At 34.9% G+C, this 21,589-nt stretch overlaps 1 protein-coding gene across 2 annotated transcripts; it reads right to left on the minus strand.

The window, feature by feature from the left end:
• Window positions 1-5,044: 5,044 nt before the first annotated feature.
• On the minus strand, window positions 5,045-13,822 carry LOC141343295 (m-AAA protease-interacting protein 1, mitochondrial). Of its 2 annotated transcripts, none has more exons than XR_012356719.1 (5): window positions 13,337-13,822; window positions 11,954-12,025; window positions 11,742-11,868; window positions 10,325-10,465; window positions 5,045-5,901 (listed from the first exon to the last, which is right to left on the minus strand). XR_012356719.1 is itself a non-coding variant. In XM_073847888.1 (5 exons), exons 1-5 carry the CDS (start codon window positions 13,730-13,732, stop codon window positions 5,823-5,825), a joined length of 819 nt encoding a protein of 272 aa, XP_073703989.1. In that variant the 5' UTR covers window positions 13,733-13,822; the 3' UTR covers window positions 5,045-5,822. The 2 variants fall into 2 exon arrangements, 1 of the variants encoding a protein (XP_073703989.1); XM_073847888.1 differs by having other exon boundaries at window positions 10,325-10,469.
• Between the last annotated feature and the right edge of the window lie 7,767 nt (window positions 13,823-21,589).

The raw sequence follows: 21,589 nt of genomic DNA on the forward strand, positions 1-21,589 counted from the left end.
ACCTAAAATCTGAGTATTTTAATTGTCCTTATGCAGGTATTTATTGATATATGATGCACTGTTAAATAAACACTTGCATTAAAAAGCGTGATCCTTAACAAGTTTGTTTCAACCCAGTGCTATTTTAGTAAGATTGAGATCAGTATCTCACAAAAGTGAGTTCGCCCCTCACATTTCAGCAACCATTTTAGTATATCTTCTCAAGGGACAATACTATAAAAATGAAACTTGGATATATTTTAGAGTAGTCAATGTGCAGCTTTTATAGAGTATAGATGTATGGTTCCCTTAAAAGACATATGGCCATTATTGTCAAAAGTGAGTACACCCTAAGTGAACTTGTCCAAAGTGTCAATATAATTGTGTTAGCACCATTGTTATCTGGCACTGCCTTAATCATCCTGGGCATGGAATTGACCAGAGCTGCACAGGTTTTTGCTGGGATCCTTTTCCACTCCTCACGGAGCTACTGGACGTTAGCCACATGGTGCTTCTCCACCTTATTATGCTTGAGGATGACCCACAGGTGCTTAATAGGGTTCAGGTCTGGAGACATACTTGGCCACCCCATCACCATCACCTTCAGCTTCCTCAGCAAGGCAGTTTTCATCCTGGCTGTGTGTTTGGGGTCGTTATCCTGTTGGAAAACTGCCATTCTGCCTAGATTCCGGAGAGAAGGCATCATGTTCTGCTTCAGAATGTACCGTACATAATGGAATCTATGTTTCCCTCAATGAACTGCAGCAATGAAGTGTTTGACTGTAGGCAAGACACAATTTTCTTGGTACTCCTCACCAGGGCATCGCCACACATGCTGGACACCATCTGAGCCAAACAAGTTTATCTTATAGTCTCATCAGACCACAGGACATGGTTCCAGTAATACATGCTCTTGGACAGGATGTCTTCAGCAAACTGTTTGCAGGCTTTCTTGTGAGAAAACTTCAGATGAGGCTTCCTTCTGGGACGACACCTATGCAAACTGACTTGTTGCAGTGTGCGGTTTGTGCACTGACAAGCTGACCTTTCTACTTCTGCAACCTTTAAAGCAATGCTGGCAGCACTCATGCATCTGTTTTTTTGAAGCCAGGTTCTGCACCTGACGCACAGAACGAGTGCTCAACTTTGTTGATCGACCCTTGCAAGGGCTGTTCTGAATGAAAGCCATCTTGGAAAACATCTGTATGACCCTGACCACTGTAGTGTAACTCACTTTCAGGGTGTTACTGAACCTCTAATAGCCTCAGCCATCTTTGTGGAAAGCAACAATTCTAAATACCAAATCCTCAGGGAGTTGTTTGCCATGAGATGCCATGTTGAACATCCAGTGGCCAGTATGAGAGAATTGTACTTTTAAACACCAAATTTTAACTGCTCTAATACAAGATACAACTTTGTATGGTCCTGTCAAGCTGACAAAAACATAAACATGATGAATAGGACACGTGGCTTTGTGTGGTTAAACAATATACTGCTGTTATCACTTAAGAGGGCTTTTCACACTGTGCCTAACCCTGGGTTATCTGCGTTCTAAACACCGCTTTTAACCCCGGGTAAAGACGCGTTTCACACCTGTAATTTGAAAGCGGTGTTAGCACCGCATTTTACCCGGGGTTATGAAACCCTGCTCCGGAGCAGGGTTAGCACCGCAATTGCGATGTTAACCCCGCAATGCGGTGCTAAGTTTGTTCAGTGTGAAACGGAGCGGTGTTTGCTTGTTGCTGCTGGACGCTTACCAACAGACAGCCAATCAGAAATCAGCGAGCATTACGTAATGTAATTGCGACTCTCCGTTCTGGATCAATAGCGTCTCGTAGAGAAGTGTTTGCTTTCTTAATGTGGTCTTTGAAAGCGTTTACTAAATACATAAACGTTGTTTGTGTCATGCTAAAATGGCGAATCCAGTCACTGTCAGTGAATGTGCCGTTTACAATGAAACGCCACCAGTGATGACTTCTGGGAACGACCCATAATTTCCGAGATGAGGATGCGACTGTAAACAATGACGCTACTGTACACGTAAACACTAGTCTCTCGAAACTTAAAAGAAATTCAAATAAATGTTCATATACTTTGCTCCTTTGTTTCTTTCTCTTGTTATTTTGTCTTTGTTTTTTTTCCTTTGTGCATCTCATGAGGCTAAAAACGGCTAAAGACCTATGCGGCGACATTTTTTTTAAACGTAGCATAACTGGAAGTGGCAGGTTTGCCTGCACCTTGCCGTACGTCCAATCAGGTACAGTAACACAGCAAATATGCAAATTAGAACGTAAACCCGGGGTATAGGAATGTGCAGTGTGCAACGTCTGTTAATGAATACCCAGGATTAACCGCTAACCCCAGGTTTATAATAAGCAGTGTGAAACATGATTACAGATAACCCAGGATTCCATTTATCCGGGGTTTTGGATAACCCTGGGTTAACAATTTCAAGTGTGAAAAGCCCTACAGTGTACTCACTTTTGTTGCCAGCTATTTTGACAATAATGGCTGTATGTTGAGTTATTTTCAGAGGACAGTAAATCTATACTGCTATACAAGCTGCACGTTGACTACTCTAAAATATATAATATAAAACGTTTCACTTCTATAGTATTGTCCCTTGAGAAGATATACTAAAATGGTTGCTGAAATGTGAGGGTGAGTGTACTCACTTTTGTTTTATACTGTATGATAGCTTTTATTAATACTTTGAATTACTTTTTTAAATTAAAAATCTGTTTTCATTTCAAATTTAAAGTTTTAGTAATATATGTGTGTGTTTTTTTTCATGTGCATGTTCTTTATTAATTTCATAAATAATTTACATATTATTTCAAGTAACAACATTTTATTTTAAGTTTGAATTATGGTGTTACCAGGGTATTTATAGTTAACTCAACGTTTGCCTTCATTCAGACCATTTAGGAAAAATGAATGAAAAAAAAATTACAAGAGCTAAAGCTGTAGGTGCCTTTCAAGGGATTATTACGGTAATATGATTAATGTAGACTCTGCCTTCGGAAAGATTTGTTTCATTTGAGCAATTATCAGCGTGGACACGCTAAACTAGTAATCATTACTACACCGTTGTTTAATTGCAAGTGGGTTCAGACCCTCATGACTTCTGCAACTGCATTATTTTATTAGTTGAGATCCATTATTGGGTCAGCGGTAATTTCGGCCATGTTATTTGTTTAATTTAGTCTCTTGTCAAATGAAGCAAAGTGCTGCAATGGGCCTGACTGCAATAAGAAGTGCCCTCAACATAGCGTAATAATAGCCCAGCTTAGTAATGAATTTTTGCCTCCCAGGATAACATTATTGAGTTTACTTAGAGGACGTATGCTGCATTTAGAGTTTGAGAGAGATGGAGATTGCTGTCAATTACCGATTTCTCCCGAAGGACTTTATCACACATTGATGTTAAGTGGAAGTCGATGTGTGTGTGCTGTACCTTATACGATTTGGGTAAGTGTTGTTATCTGTTATGAATATTAATGGTTATTTGCCACCAGGATATTAGTATACACCTATTCCTTGCTGGTTATTGGGTAAATTATTACATCTCTTGGACTAGTAAATCTCAATCTCTTTTGTTTGTGTTGCATTGAGCACGAACCTGCACCTTTTCACACATTTTCTATAGTTAAAATGAAGTCCTGTCCAACATGTTGCCATATTGACTTGAAAATATGTCCAATTACAGAAGTAAAATGGGGTTTGAGCTGGATTTCGTGTCGACTCTAAATGCACACATTCATCTGCCTAATTTGGCAACATCAATATAACCCATCAGAAATATGAGTTAATGTTTAGTACAATAAACAGATTAATAATAACATCATAGAGTCCCTAATCCATGATAAAAGCCTAGAGGAGTGCAAAATAGCTTTGTAAAGCACATTAATGCTTTTATTTTCTTTTGTTCAGTTCACTTGTAGTTGAAGCCAGCGTGATTAATTGCCTAATATGGTATTAACATATTTATTTAAATTGAAACAGGAGGTATGATATCCACTGTTAATCATATTATGACTTGTTTGCACACATGTGACAAAACACCCACGCAAGTTGAACAGAACAATCCATTACTGCCTGCAAAAAATTATAATAATCCCACAGCCATATTTCTAAATGATTTAATGAATTTCAGTCAATGATAATTCGATGACTCCCTGTAAAGCCATGAATGCATAAACAATGACATGCCATAAAAGAGTTTTCCACAGAAATAGGATGACATCCACGCATGGGTGAGAACATCTTCTTGTCAGTTTAACAAAGGATTTATTTTAATATCTAAATTAGGTGATAATTGGTCTCAACAACCATCTGTGGTTCTCTATGAACTAAACGTATCAAATATCATAATTAATTATGGTTGTTTATCTTGTCGGAAATGTTAGAATCTAATTTGTCGTCTGTTTGATCTGAAAAAAAAAAGTTTTGTTGAGATATCAGGCTCTGTTTAATCTCTGCTTAATGGAAATGCATTAGATCAAGATTTAACAGTTTTTGAAACTCAAAAACCACAGCTCTGTAATACACTTTGGCCTCAATTATTTGCATAACTGCAGATGCAGTGTTACAGATGCAAGGACATCTGTAACACTGTAACAGTTTTTGAAAATAGACTAAAGTCACCACTATCAGCATAGAAGTTTTGTAAAATCCAAGTAAATGAAGCCTGTTTTAAGATATTGAGTTGTTGTGAGATTTGTTTTATGACAATTACATTTAAAGCCATGTCATTCTTATTGTATGTGCTTATTTTACAATGATTTTTAATTAAAAAAAAAATCATTGCATTCAGACGGATCTTTCTCATTGCATTACAGTAATGAGAATTAGATGTTGTTCACATTATAGACAATCTAGTTGTGAAACATGCTTATTTGAAAATTTGAAAAACTGGCTAAATCTTTATGCAATACATTTACAATGCCATCATAATTTAGTTCAAATGAACTTTTTTTTTTTGTATGAAAACTTTTTTTTAAACCAAGCAACATAAATATAACTTAACTTAAAAAACATAACTTTAAAAAATGATAAAGCAGAATTAAATTTTATAATAGGTTCTTTTATTGACTTTTCTTTTATTGAGCTCTGAAACAATCTGGTACTTGTGTATGTAGAGCTGCTTTTGCATGTGACCCTGGACCACATAACCAGTCCTAAGTAGAATATTGTATGGCTCAAAATGATCGATTTTTCTTTTATGCCAAAGATCATGCTCCTTTAAGATATTTTGTAAATTTCCTTCCGTAAATATATCCAAACTTAATTTTTGATTAGTATTAGTATTGCTAAGAACTTAATTTGGACAACTTTAAAGGTGATTTTAGATGAACATTTAGATTTTTTTTGCACCCAGACTTTTAAATGGTTGTATCTTGGCCAAATATTGTCCTATCCTAACAAACCATACATCATCTGAAAGCTGAATAAATAGCTTTCCACTGATGTATGACTCTCAATTTAAAAAAAAATTACCCTTATGACTGGTTTTGTGGTCCTGTGTGACAAATCACATTTGTAGTCAATGTTTAAATTGCATTTGTACTGTAGCAACAGTGAAGCACCTACTCACCTGTCAAACAACCACTGTGCTACAACATAGGCTTTAAACTTTAACAGGGGCTTAGAGACCCTCCCCTTGAAATCCAATCATAGGAGACTCATTTAATACATGTTACCAACAGCTGTAAACATTGATGTTCCTCACCTGACCACTTGTGATCAAATCACCCGAGACTGATGTTAACATAAAGTGTAAAATGGTCTTTGTTTTAGACTGGTAAAGTGAATTGTGAGGGGTCTTGGGTATGTGTGTGTTTTCACTCCAGTTGTTTCCAGTGCCATATCCGGGTCACCGTCCACTCTGGAACAGCTCCAGCAGTCAACTCACGATAAAACCTTAAACAAACACATAATTATAAGTTGTTAATAAGTTGGTTCATTACAGACCAAAAATAGCTTGAATGTACATTTGTTTTGTTTGCAAAAAAATACAAAATTAAGAGAGAAATACTCAAAAAAAAAAAAAAAAGTCAATGTCTTGCGATTTCTGACTTTTTTGCCAGAATTCTGAGTTCACATTCACAATTCAGACTTAACAAGATTCAGATTCAGACTCAGATTTGGAAAGAATCATTTAGACCAGGGGTTTTCAAACCTGTCCTGGAGCCTCCCCTGCCCTGCACATTTTGTATGTCTCCCTTATTAGGCACACCCAATTCAGGTCTTGCAGTCTCTACTAATGAGCTGATGATTTGAATCAGGTGTATTAGATGAGAGAGACAAGCAAAATGTGCAGGGCAGGGGAGGCTCCAGGACAGGTTTGAAAACCCCTGATTTAGACCATTTTGTGAGTAGACTGATTCACTTAAAAGAATCAATTCTCAAATGATTCACTGATTCAAATGTTGTATGAGCAGTTGAAGAAATATGTTAAAAGTCGAAGGCAAAATTACAAAACATAAACTTAAGAATTCAGAGAAAGTCAAAATTGAGAGATAAATACTCAAAATTGCAAAAAAAAAAGTTCTGGCTTTTTTGTCAGAATTCTGAGTTCACATTCACAATTCAGGCTCAAAGAGATTCAAATTCAGACTCCGATTTGGTAAAGAATCATTTTGACCGTTTTGTGAACCGGTTTGACTGATTCGCTTAAACTCTTTAAAAAAAGACACTCAAATGATTCACTATGGCTTGCAGCCAAATTTTGTGCTGCATGAGCGATATCTAGTTTAAGAAATATGTTTAAAAAAAAGTCGGAATTCAGAGAAAAAAAATTCAAAAATTGAAAGATAAATACTCAGAATTGGAAAAAAATATATATTATTTTGTCATTCTGGCTTTTTTTTTGTCAGAATTCTGAGTTCACATTCACAATTCAGGCTCAAAGAGATTCAAATTCAGACTCCGATAAGGTAAAGAATCATTTAGACCATTTTGTGAACCAGTTTGACTGATTTACTTAGAATCATTTGGGAGTCGATTCTTTTATGTCTTGCAGGCAAATATTAGGCTGCATAAGCAATATCTAGTTGAAGAAATATGTTTTAAAAAGGCAGAATTGCAAGATATAAACTCACAATTCAGAGTAAATAGTAAAAATCGAGAAATAAATACTCATAATTGCAGAAAATTATCTTGCAATTTTTTCATTTTTTTCTGAATTCTGTGTTTACATTCAAAATTCAGACTCAAAGAGATTCACTTAAAAGAACTGACTCTCAAATGATTCACTATGGCTTTTTATTTTTTGAAAGGTAGAATTGCACAATATAAACTCAGAATTCAGAGGAAAAAAGTTTAAAAAATGAGATGAATACTGAAATTTGCAAAAAAGTTCACATTCACAATTCGAACTCAAAAAGATTCAAATTCAGACTCAGATTTGGTAAAGAATTATTTTGACCATTGTGTGAAACAGTTTGACTGAATCACTTAAAAGAATCAAATGATCTTAAATGATTCACTATGGCTTGCGGCCTATTTTTATGCTACATAAGCAAAATCTAGTTGAAGAAATGTCTAAGAAAAAGTCAGAATTGCAAGATATAAACTCAGGATTTAGAGAAAAAAATCCAAATTGAGAGATACATACTCTCAAAGTCAGAATTGCAAGATTCACTTTTTTTTGCAATTCTAAGTTCTCATTCACAATTCCTACTCATACAAATTTTAAAAAGGTAGAATTGCAAGATAAACTCAGAATTCAGAGAAAAAGGTCAAAATTGAGAGGTAAATACTCAGTATTGCAAAAAAAGATCTCAAATGATTCACTATGGCTTGCAGCCAATTTCTATGAGCATTATCTAGTTGAAGAAATAAGTATTAAAGTCAGAATTACAAGATATAAACTCAGAATTCTGAAAATTTGAAAAAAAAGAAAAAAAAACAACTTTAATTTTGTGAACCGATTTGACCGATTCACTTAAAATAATCAAATGATCTCAAATGATTCACTGTGGCTATTTTTATGCTGTATAAACGATATATATTTGTAGAAATATGTTAAACAAAAAGGCAGAATTGCAAGACATAAACTCAGGATTCTGAGAAAAAAAGTCCAAACTGAGAGATAAATACTCAGAATTACAAAAATGTAAATATCTTGCAATTAAAAAAAGAAAAAATCATTTAGACCATTTTGTGAACTGGTTTGACTGATTTACTTAAAAGGATCGACTCTCAAATGATTCACTATGGCTTGTGGCCAAATTTTATGCTGCATGAGAAATATGTAGTTGAGAAAATATGTTAAAGCAGAGCATAATTAGAAAAAATATATTCAATATAGTAATATGCATTACTTTTTTGTCATAATTAAGCACAAGCAACAGCAACCAGATATTTTTCACTCTGACAAATTACTTATTGCGGGATATTGTTGCATTGCACCTGATAAGAATACATAGGGCAAAAGGTAAGTGTAGATTTATAATATTGACATTTTATCCATCATTTCGATATTGGTGCATCCCTATTGCAATGCAATGAAACATGTGTGAAATTTCGTATATCATACATAAAACAATGAAAAAACTCCAAGGGTGTCAGAACTCAAATCACACAATGGAAAAAAGACTGAGGTGCGAAAAAACGTGTCACATCAGACCCGCACTAGGGTGATCTGAAGTACGACACTTTCACAAAGTTAACTTGGAGACGGCACTCTAGCTGAGCGACAGCCGAGTAAAACGTGCTAATGTGACAGATGGAAAGATGTTTTGAAACACGAGAGAAGGAGAGGAGTATGCAAACAGCTGAGAGCGAACCTATTAGCATCTATATATCCATCAAAGCACTGCGGAAAACAAATGTCTGTCATAAGGGAGAAATCCATTAAGTACATTTAAGATCATTTGAAGCTGTGCTGGCATTCATCAGTCAGACTTATGGCTGTGTGCAGTTTACGTCGACGCTCACCAAAATCTGTGTCTATGGGGAGGAGAATTTGTCACGCGAGGTGCTTTCACGGAGACAGTTTACAAGTGCGATGAAATGAAGAGCGTTTGACTTCTAATTATGTTGGGAGTGTGACTCTTTCAAAGAGTCGTATATGAAATTTACTCCAGAGTGCCAAACATACAGCCGCTATATGCGCGTTTGGACTTCAAAACTAAGGCTGGTGTAGCAATTAAGTCACATAAGCAGTGCATAAACATGAAGAAACGTAACACTGAAATATACATAAGATGAATGTCAAAAAACATGCCCAGCTCACATTTTACCCCCAAATCAGAAAAAAATAGACAGAAAGAATAAAGAATATGATGCCTATTTATAGGACCATTTTTATATATACACTTCCGCTCAAAAGTTTTGGATCAGTAAGACTTGTAAAGTCTCTTATGCTCATCAAGGCTGCATTTATTTGATCAAAAATACAGAAAATATTACAATATACTTTAAAATATTATTTATTCCTGTGATGCAAAGCTGAATTTTCATCAGCTGTTACTCCAGTCTTAATTGTCACATGATTCTTCAAAAATCATTCTAATATGCTGATTTATTATTAGAATTATCAATGCTGGAAACATTAGTTTTGGAACCTGTGATTCTTTTTTCCAAGATTCTTTGTGTAACAAGTTAAAAAGAACAGCATTTATTCAAAATATTATTCTTTTCTCAAGATGTAAATCTATGCTATCACTTTGTTATTATTGTAACACGTTCTTGGTAAGTAAAAGTATGAATTTCTTTCAAAAAAAAAAAAAAAAAGAAAACTAATTTACCGACCCCAAACGTTTGTTAGAAAACCTTTCTATTTTAAATAAATGCTGTTATTGAGATCTTTTATTGATCAAAGAACACTGAAAAAAGTATCACCGGTTCTTAAAAATATTAAGCAGCACAACTGTTTTCAGCAGAATGACTTCTGAAGAATCATGTGACACTGAAGACTGGAGTAATGATGCTGAAAATGTAGCTTTGTATCACAGGAATACATTACATTATAAAATATATTCACATAGAAAGAAATATTTTATATAAAAAAAAATATTTCACAATTTTTCTGTAGTTTTGATCATACAGTATAAATGCAGCCTTGATGAGCATAAGAAACGTTTTTAAAAAATATTACTGATCCCAAACTTTTGAGCGGCAGTGTATATAGAGTTTATTTGCAAAAACTGTTTTTTTTTTTTTTTTCTAAAATCATTTGTTTTATAATGTTAACATGTTTTTATTATTTTTTATTTTTTTTTGTTATTTTTACTTAATTATTCGGAATGCACAAGAAAAAAACAAACTTTTTTTTTTTAAACAATTCTGCTATATATATATATATATATATATATATATTCTGTCATTGCACACTTACTCATACACAGCTGTGATGATCTTCTTTTGAGGACCATCTTCTTCAGTTTTGTCCATCTTAAAGATACGGGTGCTCTCAGGGTCCTCAGCGACGTCTGCGCTGGACAGGTACCAAAGCCTCATTGTGATATAAAGGAACTTTCTGCCTAGGAAAACAACAGACATTCAATTCACTGCTCATCAGGATCAGATGCATTAACCACACTATCAGAATTAAATGAAAGTGGAGCAAATCTGAATTTTTTTTTTCTTCTTTGTACACAATATCACTTTTGGTAATATCTCTTTAACAAAAGCCAGTTCTTAATGATATCATTCTCCAGGAAGTTGCATCACTTTGGAGGGAAAACAACAGCACAGACAGCAGTGAGTATTATCAATTGATTTTATATTTAAACATTGCATCCTGTCTGACATAATTACAGAACAACATTACATCAAAAACCTAAAGTATCAAAATAACAAAAGAAATGAAAATAAATTAAAAAAAAAGAAATTCTCATGCCAGCTTTATATTTCCATCCTTTTAGGTTTTATCCTGTTCATTTCTTGCCATTGTGTTAATAAAGTTATGTTTAATCTTTAAAGTGTATAATTTAACCACAGAGAATATTTCTCAAAATCTGTTGCATCCTTAGAAATCCCTTAAGTTACAACACAAGCATATTTATTATTTTTAATGAGAGACAATGCAGGCAAAAACACTTTTTTTTTTTTTTTTTTTAAATGCACCTGTCAAGTTTGAGATTTTGGGCTTTTTGGTTTTTCATAAAGTGTTTTTTCAGACAAGTGAAAAGAAAACATCCAAAAGACGCTGTTAAGTGTTTCTTTCATAGAACTTTATCTATTTGTGTCAATAGATTTCAATTACAATCCATATTTTTAAAGGCCGTTTTCTCAAAATGAGTTTTTCCTCTTACACTGAGCCACAAATCTCCACTTCAGTAGCACTTACACACACCAAACTTTGCATTTTTATTCCTGTCTATATCCTGAAGGTTTTTACAGAGGGATTTGTTCATATATAATTTGCTTGATTTTGTACATTTTATTTGCCAAAAAAACTAAAAAAAATATATCGTTTTCTGCCTGTTACAAGTATTTTCTGAATTATGTGACAAAATGAGATACCCAAAATTTCTTCTGTAAAAACATTTGACTCTAATATGTCAAAAAAAAAAAAATTGTACTAGAAATGTATGCAAATCAGCGCATATTTCATTAAATAATGCCTCATTTGCATATTAAAACCTAACATCTTAAACTTGTAATACAAAAAATGTTTGCAATGATCAATGTAATCAATCAACTGAGTAAGTAATGTGATAACTATTAGTTAATTTTTTTTACCCTATTCACCAGTGTCTCGCCTTGAAAGATTTAAAAAGATTCTGCATAACAGGAATGAACAGACTCACCGCTCGGATCAAAGAACACAGACACATCCTCAGGCAGCAGAAATATAATATCATTGAGGGAAATTGCAAGATGTCTTTGCTGGGCCTCTGACAGAGTTTTACACTGCTTTCTGACACTGTCAATAGCCTGTAAACAGAAAATAAAAATAGTTTTTATATGCCTTACATGACTTGGTGTTTGCCAAACCAGTAATTCACTGTAATGAACTAACCTCTTTTGACATCACACTCCTCAACTCATCAAAGTTGCCTTTGGAGAGCATAGTAGACACATGGACCGCTGCCTGTGGAGAGACATGTCAGTCATAATCACAGTTTAGGGCTTTATCAGTCATAAACAGATATTTGTGCCAGGCTGCGTTTGCGCATTTTGAGATGATATATTGATTTCTCTTTTGAAACTTTATTATATTAAGTAATCAGCATGTAAAATAAGCATTCAGCTTTTGGTCTGAAATCTCATTTGCTGTTATTAAATTGCATTATTTATGTATGTATCTATCAGCTCAGCGACCATACTCTATCAGAAGACCATTTTTATTTAATTTTTGATCTTTTTTTTTTTTTTTTTTTTTCATTTTAATTTTAGTTAATGTTTTAGTATTTTTTTGTGTTTTTTCACAAAATGCATGTAATTTTTTTATGTAGTACTGACCTGAATAAGATATTTCACATAAAAGACGTTTACATATAGTACACAAAATAAATGAATAGTTGAATTTATAGAACCCTGTTCAAAAGTTTACATACGCTTGATTCTTAACACAGTGTTTTTATCGGAACAGCTGCTTCTTTGTTTAGTGATAGTTGTTCATGAGTCCCTTGTTTGTCCTGAACAGTTAAACTGCCCGCTGTTCTTCAGAAAAATAATTTAGGTCCCATAAATTCTTTGGTTTTTCAGCATTTTTGTGTATTTGAACCCTTTCCAACAATGACTGTATGATTTTGAGGATCAGGGTACATTTAACTTATTTTGTCTTCTGGAAAGCATGTAAGTATCTTCTGTAGCTTCTGAAGGGCAGTACTAAATGGACAAAAAATATGATATTTAGGCAAAATTAGAAAAATTTACACTTTCATTCTGTTCAAAAGTTTACATCCCTGGCTCTTAATGCACTTTTTAATTTTATCATTTTCTAAAAAATATATAAGTACATAAATTTATAAATTATTCAATTTATATTAAATTTAAATACATTTATTAAATAAAATATTAAATGTAAATGAAAATTGTATTAAGTTAATTTCTATTTGAGATATTTTAGTACATTAAATTAAACTAAAATTAATTGACTATGCAACTAGCTGATTTTTTTTGTATTTTCTGCTGTTATTTTAATTTTAGCTACAGTTTAGTTTTGTTGTTTTTGTCATTTTTATATCTTTTTTTTCTATTTTATTTTATTTTAGTGCATTAAGCAATATGATAAATTTCGTCATGCAATCAGATAAAATAAAATAATTGTTTTATTGTTTCATTTCAGTTAACGTTTATTTTAATATGTGTTTGCTAGTTGTAGTTAACTATAATAACCCTATAAATGGCTCATTCTTTCCTTAATGGGACACTTTTGCCCCTGTATCATCATACCAACCTGTTTCACCCCATTGTCGAACTCCTCACTGAACTTCAAGCCAAAATATAGCTCAACTAAAAACAAGATAGTCTTATTTCTGACCCACGTGATGGGATCCGGGGTCCCCACCACTGTAATGCCAGGATGCTCAGTGTCCTTAGAGTCCCTGTCTGCATCTTTACAATAAAGTCTGCACTGCTGGCCAACAGACGGCGCAGACGGTCTGCGCAGGTGATGCCTTGCGCGCTCTGGAGAGGTCGCGCAGCTGGCATGAAGGCGCAAGCGCTGATGCCTGATGCTGATGCATGGTTGGCAGTGGGCATCGTGTTTAATTGACACAGTATTCCTCCTATTCCATTGACAGGCCAAGAAAGTGAGTTCCCCACGTGCAGCCAAACACATGAATCGTTGCATCACAAACGCGCATTTCTATTGCAATTACGCAATGCCGATCTGGTCACTGTTTATCTCCTAAATGACAGACTTACTGTCCCCAGTGCTGCTTCCGGCAACCTTATGAAACGGACTCACGCTGTACCCATAATGCTTTTGGCTTTTTCATCACTTGTGTCGTTTCTCCAGTAGATGGAGGCAAAGACCCGTGTTTCCCATGCGCGCTCCCGCGCCACCCATGACGCACAGACGCTGGATGGCATTATGATGCTGATGGATGGCCTCACAGTGTAAGTAGCATTTATTATGAGAAGTTATAAATATACAGTTAAAGTTTTCGTTTATGTGAATATGCACTAGTGTTAGCCAGAATGTTTTTTTTGTTCACCTAAATCTTCTCAGGTTGACAATATAATGTTTGAAGTTATTTGGACACTAAAATCGCACTTAAAATGTCTCACTGTCGTTGCTTGAGATCAAATCTGTGTCTTTGCCTTCAAATGTGTTTTCTTAACTACATTTTATGCATGTGTTTTGCTCCGTGACTCAATCTAATGGTGTTTTGGCGATTTTTTTGTGCCAATGTTAAGTAGCAGGGGAATAGTTGTAGCAATAGCAAAAAATACATTGTATAAGTCAAAATAATCGATTTTTCTTTTTTGCCAAAAATCATTATATTTGGTATATTAAGTAAATATCATGTTCCATTAAGATATTTTGTACATTTCCTACAGTAAATATATCAAAACTCATTTTTTCATTAGTAATATGCATTGCTAAGAACTTAATTTGGACAACTTTAAAAGCGATTTTTCTTAATATTTTGATTATTATTATTTTTTTATTTTTTTTTATTTCACCTTCAGATTCCAGATTTTCAAATAATTGTATCTTGGCCAAATATTGTCTTATTATTTCTTCAGCTTTCAGATGATGTTTAAATCTCAATTAAAAAACCCTTATGACTGGTTTTGTGGTCACATATGAAGCCAGTTTCAGACACTGGGGCTAGTTGTCACACAGTGATTATTTATGTCAAGTCATTTTATGAATAGACACAAGGTCCTGGCTACAATAATGTTGTCTTATTTTGTACGATGGACCCACAAAAACAATAAATTTAAATTCAAGCAATATCCTGTCTGCTGAACATTTCCACCGTCAGTGCCGTGGGTGAATGTACACATGCCGACGGGGCATGTTGTCACAATGGAACCTGCAATTAAACAGCCTATTATAGGCTTTTAGCCACATTTAAACAAGTAAACAGTTATTAAACATTAAAAAAATCCAATCCATTACCAACAAATATTCAGATTTTTAAAAAGCATAAATGTCTAAATGTCTAATAAACCATGCATTCCATGAATTAAAATTTGAGTGACATTTGAAACATCTTGTATATTTGGACTTTAAGTGAAACTTTGGGACAACTAGCCCCGGTCTCTTCCATTTGCACGAATATGTGCTATATAACACGCATACTGAACGATCCAATGAAAGAACTATTGAATAAAGAGAGATTTGAGCAGGTTAGGCAAGTGTTGCTGTTGAATCATCTAATGCAAATGAGTGACACAGGTGGGCAAGCCGCGTTAAAGCGTGCCCCCCTCTCCGAAGCTAGCGGCATCACCCAAACACACCTCACAGGTGCACAACATCATTGTTTCAGAAGCTTAAATGTGATCAGCAGAGCAAAACATCATTAAATTCCTGCTGTTTCCGCTGATTACAGGTCATAAGCTTTTGTATTTGCCTGCTATCTGTGTTTTCTTTTGAAAATGATGATTATTCATTCAGGGTTGAGGCATAAAAACCAAGACTACAGACACCTGCACGATTTACCCGCCCCTCTAAATTCTGTGACTATTTTTATTGATAAATAATTGCTATTGCAGCTCATCATTATTGAATTTGCGCTCAGATATGGAAACCTTTCTAAGATGTATTATAGTAATTATCTCTGTCAGTCTGAAATGCTTTTACATCTGTGGCTTGAATGAACAGAATAATAAAAATCTTGCAGCAGTTCCGATTTCAATTAATTACTTCGCCAGAGTGATTACAAACTTTAGGTCGTGATTTTATAGCGGAAAGAAACTCTGATAACAGAGTGCCTCCAATAATAAACAGCAAGGAGGAAAAAGTTTCATTTGCTCGTAACCTTTTGCATGCTTTTTTTTGGTATTTCGGACTTGCAAACCAAACATAGTCTCGATTGTGGTAAACAAAAAGCAAATAATAAATGGAAAAGGCATAGTTATCAGTTTGCATATATAACACCAGCTTTATAAATCAAACCTGGCTTATATTGGCTTGTACACAAAAATCTAAGAGATATATCTATGAAAATGTTACTGTGTTGTGAGTGACACACTGTAAGTTTACTTTGACGCCGGATAATGAGAGAATCAGTGCAAATGCCAAAGTAATAGTTTCTGATTTTTTTCCCCCAACGGATTATTTTTTTCTTGTTTTTGTATCTATGCATAAATTAAAAAATCTGCTGAAATTTATTATTCATCTGAGATGTGATTAATATGCAAAATTATGCAAATTAAGATGCAATTAGGCTCCAATTCTCTAGTGGAATTTTCCATTATAATTTAATACAAAGTAACAGAGTAATTGGTGTCACGTGTAATTACGGTTACTCAAGTGTACTTTCAGGCATGCAAATGATGCGCTATATGTTGGTTATACGATGCAAATGTGATGCTTTAACAAGTTGGGAACGCCAAATGTGCGACACAAACGTGTGGAGCAAAAATATTGCATTTACCTAGTGTTTAATGCCTAATGTCTGTGGTGCACTTTTTAGATATGAAATTATCAGCTGACTTTTGGAAAGTTGACTTGTCCTGCTGTATCTCATTCAAAACTATTTTAAGCAGTAAATGCATGCAACTACTATGGAATGGAATATTTAGACTTTTTAAAATAGCAAAAAATATCCTATTCATAAGTGTCAGACTTTGCACGCAGGTTCAAGTGACAATGCCAGGATCATTTCGAAACTTTCCAGGCCGATTAACACAGACAGGGCTTCTCGAGTGCCTTCGAGATCAGCTCCTTCTTGGGAGGTAAATTGATTTTGAATTGTTACATGGCTGGTTACATGACTTGCTTGACATCTAGCCCAATGACATTATAACACAGATGCTCGCTTCATTGAGCTATGCCTTTCTTTTCTCCCTGTACATCCTCTCTCCCTCTCCTCTTCCCGATCGGCGCTCGGAACAAAGACTCGGGCTCCCCGCGCCCTCCCTCCGCCGCACCGCCTCCGCTCCGTCCCCCTGCCCGCACAACTCTCTCAAAGAACATAATCCCTCAACAAAAATCGACGCACAAAGGAAACTTGAGCTCAATCCTATAACGCACAGCCGTGGCAGACAATAACCCCCTCCCACCAGCCCATCCGTGCCTCTTCAGGAACGCTAAATGCCCTGTGGCAAAACTCAGTCTTGATCCCTCCCAGCCTGGCTGATTAGAGGCGTCCCGCTCTGGGGTTTGCCCATTAGCGCATGGCACAGCGTACGGCCTGCCCACTGCATGGCACCCCCAGTTCCCTGTTCTCAAGGGCCTGGTGATTGATTACTGAAAATGTATATACATAATGTTTTTTGCACTCCCAAAAGTTACATTTCTGTCATAGGGGGTTGTGAAAGTGCTCAAGAGAACGGCCTACTGCATGTCGCATCCCAAACCCCTCTTCAACTTTCTCATCTTCTGTACATGTTTATGTCTTGCAAGCATCAAAATAGGTTTTGCATGATCAAATTCTGTTGATTTCATCAAGTTAGCATGATCTAATTGGTTACAGATGAGGTTTCATTGCGTATGTTTTCATAACCTTCATGCTTTTGCATTTTGCACAATTGTTTTTAGGTTGAGAAAACTTCATATAGAATTTGTTGCTTTAAAAAGCATGAAATTTGTTTTAGTGAGGCCAGTGGAAAAATTGGCAGGGCAATTGCAGACTTGCTGAGTGCTTATTTTTTCGGTATTGAAAACTTATACTGCATATAGAATATGCTGCTAAAATGGCATAATTTTGTTTTGGTGGAAAAATTGTGTAAAACTGGCAGAACAAGTACAAATCCAGATTGTTGAGCTAAATGGTTCTTATGGGAATAAAAATGTGTTTTCTCCTAAATAGTTTTTTTTTTTAAGTAAAGAAAACCTATATTGCGTATGATTTTTAGCTACATATTTTATAATTTTGTTGTGGTGAGGAAAGTGGAAAAATTGGCAGGGCAAGTGCAAATCTAGGCCAGCAGAAAAACATACTTATTGTTGGTTCTTTGGAGAATGACAAGAAAGTTTTTGCCTGAAATAGTTTATCTGGGAAGAAAACTTATACGGCATATAGAATATGTTGCTTAGAAAGCATGAGTTTGTTTTGGTGGAAAAAATTATAGGCCAAATTGTTATTGTTGAGCTGTAGAGACGGTTTGGAGAGTAAAAAACAGATTTATTAGTCATTTCAAATAATCTTGTTTTGATGAAAATTGTGGAAAAATTGGCAATGCAAGTACAAATCCTAATGATTGAGCACTGTATATGGTTCTCTGGGGAATAAAAATGGGTTTTCTCCTAAATAGTTGTTTTAGTAAAGAAACCTATATTGCATATGATTTTTAGCGACATATTTTATAATTTTGTTGTGGTGAGGAAAGTGGAAAAATTGGCAGGGCAAGTACAAATCTAGGCCAGCAGAAAAACATACTTATTGTTGGTTCTTTGGAGAATGACAAGAAAGTTTTTGCCTGAAATGGTTTATCTGGGAAGAAAACTTATATGGCATATAGAAAAGTTTGTTTTGGTGGAAAAAATTATAGGCCAAATTGTTATTGTTGATCTGAATATATGGTTGTTTTGAGAGTAAAAAAAAGATTAATTAGTCATTTCAAATCTTGTTTGAAAAATTGGCAATGCATGTACAAATTCTAATTGTTAAGGTCTGTATATGGTTCTTTGGAATTATATACCAGACTTGTATGTAAGACTTGTAATGTTGTAAAGTCTCTTATGCTTATCAAGGCTGCATTTATTTGATCAAAAATACAGGAAAAAATAGTAATATTGCAAAATGTTATTACAATACAAAAATAATGGTTTTTATTTTAATATACTTTAAAATATAATTCATTCCTGTGATGCAAAGCTGAATTTTCATCAGCTTTTACTCCAGTCTTGAGTGTAACATGATCTTTCAGAAATCATTCTAATATGGTGATTTATTGTTAGAATTATCAATTTTGGAAACAGTTGTGCTGCCAAATATTTTGAAACCTGTGATTCTTTTTTTTTTCAGGATTCTTTGATGAATAAGTTAAAAAGAACAGCATTTATTCAAAATCAAAATCTTTTCTTACAATGTAAATCTATCACAGGTAAAAGTGTCACAGGTTCCAAAAAAATATTAAGCAGCATAACTGTTTCCATCACTGATAATAAACACATTTTAGATACACAGTTAGGTTTACCGATGACCTACTGTCACCCAGATATTCTTTGCATCTTGGATTTCCTTTGCATTTGTTGGCCAGTGCATCTAAACAAAGCTGCACCGATGATCTCGCATTCAACCCGCTGCCAAAGTTGCGCATCAGGTGTTGAGATATGACTGTCAGAAATATGGGGATTGAGGTAAGGTGCAACAAAAGATGCACAGCCGAGCACGGCAGGAACTAAAACTGGGTTTGTGGCATCAGCATTGTGTACAATAATATAGGGCGATGCACGTTTGCCTGCGTCGTGCTTCCTGCATGTGGCAGTTTAATAATAGCACCCCAGCTTCCAAGATGCAGAATAATGCTGCTACCTGAATCTCAGCCAAAGCGTCTTTAATGCGTCCCCTTAGCTTTGGCTTTGGGCATGCAAGTTCACAGTGGGGGAGCGTGGGTGAGGCCGATGTAATCTCGTGTTCGAAGCGTAAGTGTTCAGCCCGGTTCGTCTGTGTGGTCTTTCTCTGTCTGTGCATTCGCAGAATGGCAGTCGAACGCAGCCCCCGTGTGAAGATTACATCGACGACAAACACTGCTTGCAGAAACTAGGCCACGCTCTGATGTTTTTCAGGGTGAAGGAACCACGCTGTACGTCCTCACCTGGCTGTGAGATCACCGATGGGGAACGTGCTCCGACTCGGCTCGTGGGAGATTGCGTTTTGGTAAACGTCTCTAGACGGCACGTGCCGCCTTGTAGCGATTAAGGAAACACAATGATCTTGCATAATGGAAAATGTGGCACGCTAACGTGTCTCGTAACACGTCTTAGTAAATTTGCGGTCGTGCTAGACGCGATTAAGATTTTAAAGTAATTCTTGTATCTCAGATTAATATGGGGAGACAATATTTGACTATAACATTGACTCTGCTAATGAGTACGTTTGGGGAAACCTGTTTGAAAACTAGTGTTGGGGTTTCATGCAAGTTACGTAATCAGATTACAGTTTTTTTTTTTAAATGAGTAACGCCAGTTACTTTGTTTTGCCATTTATTGACTGACGAGTCTCACGTTAAGAGAAATCTGATGTACAGAGAGGCATTGTTCTCTGTTTTTGTCTCGTTTCCAACCAAAATATCTAAAAATTCTTAAATCAAGAAGGATTTTCTAGACAAGTACAAATTATTTTCATGTTTTCAGAAAAAACAAGTCAAAATTAAGTGCGTTAAGAAAAATAATCTTGTTAACAGTGTTGTTTTTGACAACCATCTTAGATTTAGTCTTAGTCTTAGTCTTTTGGACTAAAATGCTTCTTAGTTTTAGTCAAATTTTAGTCACTTCTATATGTGATAGTTTTAGTCCAATTTTAGTCGACGAAAAGTCAAAAAGGTTTTAGTCTAGTTTTAGTCAAAAAAAAGGGAAAAAAGTAGTCTTTTAACAAATTAATGTAGGTCAGTAAATATTTTGCTGTTGGGTAGTGTCACTTATAAATTCTGAAAATAGCAGATCTATAGTTCAACACAATGTGAGCTTCCGGATCGACTATTTTCACCAATAATTACAATAATGAAGGAATGTTTTAGAACATAAAAGACAAACAAGGATGGAATGCTAAAACGGCTTGCCATACTAGTATAGCAAAGAGTATTTAATGCTAAAACGGCTTGCCATAGCGTCAGATACTTTTTAAGTTTTAATTGGCATGCACAATAAGTGGAAATGTCATGCATTTTAAACGTCTGACGGACCACCCACTAACATTTTCGTCTATTCTCGTCTCGTTAACGAAAACTCACACACGTCTCGTCATGTTTTAGTCATCAACGAGCCATTTTTATCTCGTCATCGTCTCGTTATCGTCATGAAAAAAAGTGGCGTCAACGAAATTATTTCGTCATCGTCATCGTTGACGAAAACAACACTGCTTGTTAATCCTGTTTGAAATAAGATTTTTTTTCTTACCCCAGATGGCAGATTAATTTGCTTTGTTGTTTTCTGAAAACAAGAAAATCATTTTTATTTGTCTAGAAAATCCTTCTTGATTAGGATTTTTTAGATATTCTGGCTGGAAACAAAAATCTTTTTTTGCAGTGTTTGTGCTGTGTAAACATGATATTACTATAGTTCTAGACTAAATGTGAACATGCATTAATTCATCTTACTCAAAAAAAAAAAAAAAAAGATTCAGTGTTCATCAAAATGAATTAAAACAGTGAATTGCAAACTCAGAATATGACGCAAACCTGCTATAAGTAAATGTGACCCTGGACCACAAAACCTGTCATAAGTAGCATCATGTTCCACAAAGAGATTTTGTAAATTTCCTACCATAAATATATCAAAACGTAATTTTTGATTACTAATATGCATGGCTAAGATCTTCATTTGCACAACTTTTAAAGGCGATTTTCTCAATATTTAGATTTTTTG

This window comes from Garra rufa, chromosome 9, assembly GCF_049309525.1.
Source record: "Garra rufa chromosome 9, GarRuf1.0, whole genome shotgun sequence".
NCBI classification, from domain to species: domain Eukaryota; kingdom Metazoa; phylum Chordata; class Actinopteri; order Cypriniformes; family Cyprinidae; genus Garra; species Garra rufa.

What these genes read in the sequence shown, in the direction of transcription:
- LOC141343295 (XM_073847888.1), bottom strand. Translation starts at nt 13,732, where the DNA reads ATGCAACGATTCATGTGTTTGGCTGCACGTGGGGAACTCACTTTCTTG. An exon ending in GGAGTGTGATGTCAAAAGAG is followed by an intron (nt 11,869 to 11,953) that starts GTTAGTTCATTA and finishes TTCTGTTTACAG; the next exon opens with GCTATTGACAGTGTCAGAAA. An exon ending in ATCATCACAGCTGTGTATGA is followed by an intron (nt 5,902 to 10,324) that starts GTAAGTGTGCAA and finishes TGTTTGTTTAAG; the next exon opens with GTTTTATCGTGAGTTGACTG.